The sequence below is a fragment of the Lytechinus variegatus genome, chromosome 4 (assembly GCF_018143015.1).
Source record: "Lytechinus variegatus isolate NC3 chromosome 4, Lvar_3.0, whole genome shotgun sequence".
NCBI lineage: Eukaryota > Metazoa > Echinodermata > Echinoidea > Temnopleuroida > Toxopneustidae > Lytechinus > Lytechinus variegatus.
Window position 1 is genome coordinate 6,937,943 of NC_054743.1, and position 10,781 is coordinate 6,948,723.

The 10,781-nt window shown below is 36.5% G+C and overlaps 1 protein-coding gene across 1 annotated transcript; it reads left to right on the forward strand.

The window, feature by feature from the left end:
* Positions 1 to 7: 7 nt before the first annotated feature.
* LOC121413271 (pyridoxal kinase-like) lies at positions 8 to 10,133 on the forward strand. The gene is made up of 7 exons (XM_041606031.1): positions 8 to 282; positions 3,247 to 3,406; positions 4,169 to 4,373; positions 5,815 to 5,963; positions 6,601 to 6,722; positions 7,462 to 7,528; positions 8,102 to 10,133. The coding sequence occupies exons 1-7, from the start codon at positions 193 to 195 to the stop codon at positions 8,218 to 8,220; spliced, it is 912 nt and encodes a 303-aa protein (XP_041461965.1). The 5' UTR covers positions 8 to 192; the 3' UTR covers positions 8,221 to 10,133.
* The last annotated feature ends 648 nt before the right edge of the window (positions 10,134 to 10,781 follow it).

Consider the following 10,781-nt stretch of genomic DNA (forward strand, 5'->3'; position numbering starts at 1 on the left):
AGTGCATGATCATGACTGCGTGCACTGCAGTCAGACAGACCAGTCCCATAGTCAATTTCTCGTGTTGGGCTACAGCTACAGTACAGTGCAGTGTTCCCATTGCGTTGGTTGAGCTATCCGTTTGGATTGAATCATTGCCCTGTGGCCTTGCTGTTGTTGAAGATAAAGTTAATTTTAAGAAGATTTTAAAACATGGCTCTACCTGACCACAGAGTGATTTCTATTCAAAGTCATGTTGTCTCGGGATATGTTGGAAACAAGTCAGCTGTTTTTCCTATGCAGGTGCGTATAAATAATTAATGAAAATTAGTTAGGCTATAGTCTGATACTATAGTAGACCCTACAAGTCTTACTACAACTACAAGACTGGCCTTAAATCAATGGATATGGGGCCGATTGCACGAAAGGGTCTTTCGTGTCGCCCATCTTTTATGATATGCTGTGTAACTGTAAGTAAGTGGGGTGTTTTTGAAATTGATGATAAAGAATAAGATCTGTTAGTTAGCTAGCTTGGTATTACTATTAAATCAAATTTTATGCAATTTCAATTTTCATGATATATCAGACACATCATTTTATAAACAAATATTTTGTTTTTTTAACGGACGAATGAAATATGCTTGCAGATGATTTATTTAAAATGACATGAATGAGTTTCACATGGCGCATCATAAAACTGAAAAGTTGGGCGGCACAAAAGACGGTCCTTGCAAAGACGCTTTCGTGCAATCGGCCCTTTGTCTCTTGACAACTCTTGATTAAACTTTTTCAAATGAAAAAATACAGGTCTAACTACTTTACTTTACAGTAGTCAGTACTAAGTTAAAAAGTAAAGGTTTAATCATGATTAGTGACTCATCATGCAACAATGTAACGTTAGAATCTAGCATGTCTAGAGTCTACTCATGTCTACTAGACTCAACTATTTCCCTCTTTTGAACTTAATAATATTTTTTATTTATTTTTGTTTTTTACTTACTTTGGATGGCCGGTGGCAGTTAAACTAAGGAGCTCTTCTCTTCCAAATTAAGTCTCTATAAGTCTGACACATTTTCTGGGTCCTCCCTCTATTTTCTGTTTCCAAAATAAGTAGACTCTGGACTAGTCTAGATTCTACATCATGTTGCATTGTATTGTCATGATTGTTCTGAGATTTCATGAATGAGCATGCTGGACCAGAGAACTGGATATATTGGAGGCCATTTTGGGGAGGAGGGGCCTTCTTGCGTTTCCATAATGGCAAAGTTCAAACAATGCAAGCTTCATTATTTGCACAATTGTTACATTGCCTTTGGTAATCTTGCAAATGATCATGCACTCATTTATTTATATATTATCTGTCCATGATTATTTTTTATATATGTTTGTCAATACCTGTTCTGTCATGAATGTTGTATTTTATTGGTATTTTCAGTGTTTTTGTAGACCTGTACAATTATTAAAGAGATGTGAAATAGAATAATCTTCAAGGTTCTCTGTTTATTCATATCAACATTTTCAAACATTAAACTCGATACAAACAATGATAATATGATACAAAAGACATGTAAGCATAAAAAATATCGTTGGAATTTATATGAAGTGTAAACATATTTATATAACAATGGAAAAAAGGTACTAGAAAGTATTCTTGTAAAATTTGGTTCTAAAAAAATGACAAAGAGAGAAAATTAGAGATATGAGGGAGCCAAAAAGCAAAGCTTGTTGGTTGAAGGCTACTGTACTCCTATGAATGTACAGTGAGTCTCACAAAAATATCAATAAGAAAGCTCTAGTAGAGTAAATAAAATAAGTACAAACAGAAAAGGGGAGACACTAATCCATACTAATCCATACAACCCCCTGACCCTTGAAATCCCATTCTCAAGAAATAATTACTATAAGAAATCCTTCCCCAATACGGCAAGGGATTGGAATACCCTCCCATATAACTTAATTTCCATAACCAGCTCACAAACATTTAATAACAAATTGATAAGTCTCCAGCTTGACTAGGATGGTCTTCTCTAGCCGACCTCTATTTCCTCCAAGTTGAGTAATGTTCCAGCTGGAGCTTTTCAACATACCTACCGTGAAACTGTGAATACAACAAGTCTCTTATACATCACTATCAACCTGCACGCACACTGTGATCATCCCAATCTAGTCTCTTACATATTCCACTATCTAAAAAAATCCTGGGGCGATCGAGCCTTTGCTCATGCCAGACCAGCCCTGTGGAATTCTCTACCACAGGAGCTGAAGAACTCAAACTCTGCAACATCCTTTAAGGGCAATCTAAAATTGCATTTGTCCACCAGCAGATACTAGGTTTGAAGACAGACATTTTTTTCCTTTTTGTAATTTACCCTTGTATTTCTCTGTTTTAAAGTTCTCTTTACTTTTATGTTTTGCTCTCTTCTAAGCACCTTGAGCATTTAATCAAAATGGAAAAGATGCTATATAAATCATAAGAATTATTTAAATAATATAAATAATGAGTCAAGTGTAAAAGCAACAAATTTGAAATGGAACCTGAAAGAACATACAAATAATTATTACCCAGTAAAGTAATAGAGATAATGGTCAATGGCATCAGAGTGGAGTGAGCGGAAGGGAGGACAAGGGGGAGGGGCTCTTAAATATAAGTACATGTAGGCACCACCAGTAATAAACTCCCATCCGATCAAAGATCCCTGCGCCAGGGCATAACTTCCAAGGATATGACTACTCATGTGCAAAGATAAAGGAGCAATAAACAGATTAAAATTAAGTTGAATAAAAAATAAACCAGTAAAGCGAATGGAATAAGGCTAAGTTATAAATGACTTACATGTAAAGATAAAGATATGCATCAATGGGTTTTATTGGTGCAATTTTCATACTAATATTCATTGAAATGATGGTGTTTCAGGTTTCAGCTTTCATCGAAATATGTATCAGGGTGAATGAAAATTATTAATGTTAGCCTCAGAAAAGTTGTGAGTCTTAATGTTATTGTCCAAATCAGGCATGGAATGAGATTGGAAATGGTACAAAATGTCACTAGCTATGATCCCAGATTTTACATTAGGTGTTTTTAGATATATATACCAATTGAAGTGGAAGGATTCAGTCATTCTAGTAGGTTTAGTAATAGTTGGAACAAAAATGAATAAACAAGTAGGGAGTCAAGGAAGTTTTGACAGAATGACTTACCATCTCCTCTTCCTGTCTCTCGCCTTTCCCGTCAAGTTCACCCTTTTTATGTCTGTATATCTCTTCTAGGTTTTAGGATATGAGGTTGATGCGGTCAATTCCGTCCAGCTGTGCAGCCACACTGGCTACAAACATTTCCAAGGTCAAGTCCTGAACGATTCTGATTTGAAGACTCTGTTTGAAGGCCTGAAACTGAATGATATTCATCGATACTCACATCTCCTTACAGGTATGGTGGCATGGTGAAGGGGGGATGGTGTTAAGAGACTTGCATGGGGTAGCGGAGACCGGGGTTAGATGGAACATGGGGTAAGTTGAAACATTGTAATTTTCTAATACAACAGTGTCGAATTATTATTGCAATAAATTGAGGGCAGTATTGCATAAATTTATTTTACAGGTGTTAAAGAAACTTAATACAATGTTTCAACTTACCCCATGTTCCAACTAACCCCGGTCTTCCCTACTGCAAGATTCTTAATCAACTGAATGTCAATGTAGTTACAGGTCTGCAATTAATTACAAATTTTCATTGTGGATCTTGTCTTCTTGCTTGAACCCTCGTCAGGTCGCGGAGAATAGTCTACCATTTGACATTTTTATGAATATATTAAAAACTTGTTCATCGGTTTTCAAAGAATCTGGTTTGTCCTGGATGTGGAATGGCTGTACATAGATTCATATCTAGCGGCTAGACAAAGGAGTCCTTAGCACAAAGGCCAAGTCATACTCTTTACATGTCAAATCATGTGAGCATTCACCTTCATATCAAAGTACTGTAAAATACAAATCACGGTTGCTCAAATGACCAGTGACACAAATTTTTCAGCAAGATAAGATCTATAAATGAGTGCGCTAGGACTGATGATTTTTTATTAACGATGATGTTGCCATTCTCATTAAAAATTGTTCGATGGTAAAATATAGATTGGCTGTCATTTCAATTTGTAACCATAAGCCCGTCATTTCCTTATTTTGAATATATTACCAGGCTACGTAGGATCGGAGTCCTTCCTGTACGAGGTCATACGAACAGTCAAAGAGTTAAAAGAAGCTAACGCTTCCATCACCTACGTGTGTGATCCGGTGCTAGGTGACGCTGGTCAGTTCTATGTGCCAAAGGAACTGATGCCGATCTACAGAGATCAACTCTTGCCTCTAGCTGATATCATTACTCCAAACCAGTTTGAAGCAGAGTAAGTGAGGTCTCATAGCAGTTTTCATTGTGTGTGATTTGGTTATGTGTCATATATGTTTGTCTTGCTCATCTGGACGTTGTTAATCCAGATTCATGTAATATTTGCCAAGCTTCTCTTATTTACCAGTACCATTCCTGTCTTTTCTTTTGATTGCATGAGAAAGTGGTTTCAGGGTTTCAATGGCACGTATTCTAAAGTCGGGTTTAACTTAAACTCAGGTTTTAAGTTGTGGTTTAAGTATGGATAGCTAATTGTTACATAAATCACTAACAGTAGAGATATCATATTTCAGCTCATTTGACTCTCAAGTCATTTATAATTGTCTAGGAAATATAAAAAGATGATTGTCTTCACCATCCATGAATAAGGGAAGAGCACAGTAAACATAAAAAGCATACAACTTCATAAAAATTTTGAAACTTTTGGCTTCCCATAATTTTAGCACAGAGTTTGACCATGGTCTAAGTTAAACCTGACTTCAGAATACGGGCCAATTATGAGTATGATTGCCATTAAATTTAAAGTTGGTTTTGTGTTGCCTATCTGGCTGTCATTCATCTCAATTTCTGTATTATTTGGCCACATCAAGTCAGGGCCCTGGGAACAATTTTTTTTTTCTGGGGGTCCTAATGTAAATTTGAAAAGCCAAAAAAAAGGTTCAAATAAAGGCTATTTTGGTCTAGAGAAATACAACATGCAAGGAAAAAAAAAGGTTTTACTACCAAAGGTATGTCATTTTGATTACACTTTTCAATTTTTCCACACCTACCAGAATTCCAGGGGTGCTGCTTATGGAGAATATAGCACCCCTAGGTAAATGTTGGGGGTGCACCCCCGCTTCCCAGGGCCATGCCTCAAGTAGTGCCTAAAGAAGTAAGAGTCATTTTTGTCACTTATGGCGCATTGAATGTTCAGTAGTATTTAGTGTTTTAATGAGGGATCTTATAAAGCACTAGTATCTACTCTGCAGAGTTTTATTATTACCCTGGCTGTAGCGTAGGCCAGCCAAGGTACCCAGTTTTTCCTGGATGGAGGGCGGTACAATGTGAAAATATCCTCCTGGAGGAGATAACGCCATGGCTGGGATTCAAACCAATAGACCTGATGAAAAGACTTTCTTGGGTCACTTGCTATGAATATCTGCCACAATGCCTCCACATTCAAAATTTAAACAACTGCTGAAACTGCTTGGCCAGTAATGTGGATGCACTTTCATACATGATTATCTCCTTGCAGAGCATATGATTTTCATCAGATTTGAGTCGATTTGTTATCATTTTTTGACAATTCAGATGTTATACAGCAAACACCTGTTTTTAGGTGCATTGTGATCAGCCTATCACAATCACACTGACATGGTATCCTCCATTATTGAAACTCGCAACCAGAATTAAAATTCATCTTGAACTTGATTGTTTTTTACTCGTTATTTTCTCAGGTTGTTATCGGGTGTAACCATCACTGATCAAGAGTCTGCTCTGAAAGCTCTAGGTATCCTTCATGATAAGGGTGTTGCGACAGTCGTACTGAGCAGCTATGAATCAGGCAATGAAGATTCGTTAGTCACCCTTGCTTCAACACGAAAAGGTGAGTGCTAAATTTGCTAATGCTCCATTCGTTGAATTTGGAAATTGCAATGAACATTGACCTTTTTTTCGAAATGAGTGTAGTCCTTGAAAGGACTGTAAACCAGGAGTGGAAAGCTGAGAAGTAGGTCAGAGAGGGCTGGCTTGAGTCAGTGAGTAGAGTGGGAGTAACGTCGAGTCTATGCTCCTGCTCCTGCAACCCACTCTACTTGCTGACTCAAGTCAGCCTTCTCTCACCTACTCAAGTCAGCCTTCTCTCACCTACTCAAGTCAGCCTGCTTTTCAGCTTTCCACTCCTTCTGGTTTACAGTCCTTTCAAAAAGAATACCCTACTTTCAAACCTCAACTTTCTCATCTTTCCAATTCACCTCCAATTCTATTCACTTTTCTTATCTCAGTCCCTCCAGGACTTAAAAAAGGTGTACCGTAAACTTCTTCACCGATTGCTCATACCACCATTCAAATTCGAATATTTTTTATGGGAAAATGCTTCTGGAAATGGTAATGACCTTTTTTTGTTGGTTTTCAGAAAATATTCACCCCTCCTGACAAGTCGATCCAGGCACAATGTTGTCTTGGTTGGTAACTCATTTATTTTTTTGGTTTCCATGCAACCTTCTTTTTTACCTTTTGGATAGGAAATGAGAAGAGAGTTTGTCGTCTGGAGTTCCCCCGTATGAACTGTATATTCACCGGGACTGGTGACCTACTATCAGCTCTCTTACTTGTATGGACAGATAAACATCCAGATAATCTATTGGTAAGAAATGGTTTCAGTCTTTTACACATTGTCTTACTCGGTGACAGAGGCCTCATGACTCAAATAATAATAATAATATATAGCATTTATGAGGCTGATTGTCTAGTTGCCTATTCAATGGCGCACTATACATGTATATTACCCAGGTTTTAGCAACAGGCGTGTGGTGCATTAAAGGAATTAATCCTGCTGGGTACCCTTTCACCTCACCTGGGCGGAGTGCAGCACAACGTGGGTAAATTTTTTGCCGAACGAAAACATGCCATGGCTGGGATTCGAACCCACGTCCCTCTGATTGAAAGGCCAGTCTTGACCACTAAACCACAATGCTCCCACAAATAAAGTGACATGTTCAAGAAAGTGAGGAAAAACACTTCTGTCTATGACATGTTGGTAGGGTGCAGTTGGTTCATATTTTTATATAATGAGCCAGAGCTCAAACAAAACATTGGTTCTTAATTTTCCAGTTATGAAAAAATGAAATTTTACCAAATTGAGGTATAATGTTCATGGTCTCCTTTAATACACCTGTCATGTCACAATACCCTATAATTCATCTGTTGCAGTTGTTGAAGATATACATAAGTGTATAGGACATTCAAAAACAATCTTGTATAGCAGTTGAAGTTTAACAAAAGAACTTCTTACCTGGATGTTTAAGATTGACTCATCCGAGTGTATTTGACTAAGATGCTTAGATGCTGATGTACTTCTGGTGCTTGTTTCATTATTATGTCAGCTTGCCTGTGAGAAAGCTCTGTCTACAATGCAAGCAGTCTTGAAGAGAACATTGGAAAGTGCGCAAGGTAAGAGCATCAAATTCAAATTATGAAGATGGATAAATCAGGGATGTATCTAAGATGGATCATGGGAGGGGTTGGGGTATATGAATAGTTTCTGCCAAGTCAGAAAAACAATCGTGTCCCCCACCCCCTCAAGAGAAAAGAAGAAAATTATAAAATGACAAGCCCCAAAATGTTGAATGTCATTGCCGTAGAAGCAATTGCCAATTTTGTTTCTCCCTATAAGGTATGCCCCCTCTAGGACTTTACTATATTGTATGGTAGTTGGATGAGCAAGCAGGCAACCTTACTTAGCTAAAGAAATATTTCTATGAAGGTACAGCATGAACTTGTTTTCTGCATCTTACTACCAAATTTGGTTTGCTGAATTCTTCCTATACATTTAAATTGTCAATATTCAAAGGTATATTCACTTTTATTCTGATATCTATGAATTTGCATAAATAAATCTATGACCCCCCTCATTTGAAGCTTATCCAGTAATTAATTACAGAATATGAAGTGAATTCTAACACAACTTCTTAATCAGTGGTCAAGCTGTTGTATTAATATGAATATTGATGATTTTTTTCACAGCTCTGGCAGGACCAGGCAACATGCCATCACCAGCCCAGCGTGAACTACGTCTCATCAATTGCAAGAATGTTATAGAAAATCCTCCAACTCTCGTCCAAGGAAAGTACCTAGATCTTTGATGACAATTTTTATCCATTTATTTAGTAAGGAAGATGATTTTAATGATTTAAAAGTGAAATATTTTTATATGGATGTGTAATAATGCCCCTCAAAATTTCGAGGGGTTCGATGTAAGTGAAGAATTTGTAGTCTCTTGTTACTCTATAGATGTTAATATGTACATGGGTATTTATATGTGGCAGTCTTCTTGAAAATGTTAGGAATCAAGAGATCCAAGATGTTTATCATCTGCTTACATACATGTACACACTAAGTCATTCTCCACTGGCAATGAATTAAAGTGATGGTAGTTAAAATAAAACACTTTTTTCATAATGAAATGCGCCTATTTTAATGAGGGACATATTGTATATTACACTGTGCTGGGATCAAAAGACCCTGTACATAAATATTTAAGCTCTTTCTGCCACTGAGAATATATTGAATGATGGAATAAATATTTTTATATTTTAAAAAATATGGTATATTGTAGCAAATATGGTTTACTAGAGGTTTTAGGCTGTCCGTCCATGTTGCTTCTGTTCTCATAATGATTAAAGAACCATTTGAAGGATCAACTTCAAACTAATGGATTGACAGGGCCTATGCACTATACAAAAACACCATACTATTATGTATGAAATTAGAATTCTTCATTTGAACTATTTGTAATGTACGTTGAAATATGAAATAGATGAATGGAATCATTCTTGTACAGGCGTGTGTCAAAGGTGTATTCATTGAGTGAAACTTTAGATTATGATTGTAGCCCGAGTGGATAGAAACCTAAAGAAAGAGATTTAATCTCATCTCCCTCTGTAAATCAGAATCATTTTGGTAAAATTGAGTTTGGATATTTCATGGAATTATTGACTGGGATTATGCACAATATAAAAGAAATAATCCGAATTTAATCTGATGTCCAGGGGGGCGTTTCATCAACATTTTTTTCCGACAAGTCAGACAACTTTTCTGGATTTCGATTGGCTGAGAAGCACTGTTACTATGGTAACTGTCGGATAAAATGGGAGTTGTCAGATGAAACGTCTGACAAGTCCTTTCATGAAACGCTCCCGTGGTATGTACAGGGTTTTTCTCACACAAGATGTTTTATCTTGTTTTTTATTTAATATTATGGTCTTCACGGTACTATGATAGTGCAAACGTTGAAAGGAAACCCTTTTCAGAGAATATGACGACATATATGTATTGATTACGGGTAAGCTCTTGGTACTGATAATAGTATGACTGAAATTGCTTATTTGTTTTGAGACCAAATACTTAGTGTATCATTCAGGCATAGTAGATCACACAAACTGTCGAGGCCAGTCGGTATTACAGTTTCCACAGAAACTGATGTGTGAATCTGTCACTGTAATTTGTATTCACTTTTATGTAGAGATTTACTGAAAGAAATCCTACGAAGACTAAAAAATGATATGCGATTTTGTCATTTCTGTTTTGTGCAAGCCTGCAAGGTAATTGTACCCATAATAAAACTTGACCAATTTAGGAGTGCAAACTCTTTTTTGACATGGTGTTCATCTATAGATGCATGTACTGTTTCATCTTGTCATAGATTTAAATACGAGTGAGGAAAACTTTAGGTTATAAATGATACATTAATTATTTTGCCTACACTTGAGGAAATGATTGAGAATGTTGGTTTCCTGTTTTATTAAGTACTTTATTGCTTTAAATATGTAACTTTTAGATCATTTTTTAATGGAATCAACAGTTAATAAATCATTTTGTTTGGGAAAAATTTATAATTTCTTTGTCTAATATTGTTAAGATATTAATATGATAGGCAGTTTGGGGTTATGGTGTATCTAGTTGGTAGAGTTTTAATATTTATAGTTGATTTGATAATTGTTTTGTGTTTCATAAATCAAATGTCTAGGGAGCACAATAAAATCAAATTCTCATGAAATAAAGTTGACCTGAAGTCTCGTTTAAAAAAACTTCTTTCACTTGGGCTTTAAAAGGTTGAAAATATGGTATCAATATTGTAATATTCAGGTTTTAAAAACGCCTGTTTTCCAAATGCAGCATGCGTGCTATTCATGAAGGTCATTCATAACATCCACTATTTATAATCGTTATCTTAACACAGAAAAGTGGTTATGATTGAGAATATAAGGGGTGATAATTATTGATCATTTTCAAGGTCATTGGGGTCGCCACCCATCATGTAGTGAAAGAGGTGCTAGTCATAAAATGGGGGTGCCAGTCATTCTTAAAATAAAAGTTTGCTAGTCACTAGTCATAATCAAATAGGGTTGTGAATCTAAATCAAATGAGCGGGTTACAGGTCATCAACAGTATTGAAGACAAAGGTTTCGTAGTAAGTAATCATTAAAAAAAAGGATCGCGAGTCTAAATTAAATGAGGGGGTATTATAGGTCGCAAGCACTGTTCTGTATCGCAAGTCATAATCAAATGAGTTTACTAGTCATAATCGAGCATACGGGGCACCCAGTGGTGGACCGTTACCCTAGGGAGACAAATGATTGGAGGGGCACTGTATTTGTGAATAATGCTGTGCCCCTCCAATGCTTTGTCTCCTCCGGGTCGCAGT

What these genes read in the sequence shown, in the direction of transcription:
- LOC121413271 (XM_041606031.1), top strand. Translation starts at nt 193, where the DNA reads ATGGCTCTACCTGACCACAGAGTGATTTCTATTCAAAGTCATGTTGTC. An exon ending in CAGCTGTTTTTCCTATGCAG is followed by an intron (nt 283 to 3,246) that starts GTGCGTATAAAT and finishes TATCTCTTCTAG; the next exon opens with GTTTTAGGATATGAGGTTGA. An exon ending in ATACTCACATCTCCTTACAG is followed by an intron (nt 3,407 to 4,168) that starts GTATGGTGGCAT and finishes ATATATTACCAG; the next exon opens with GCTACGTAGGATCGGAGTCC.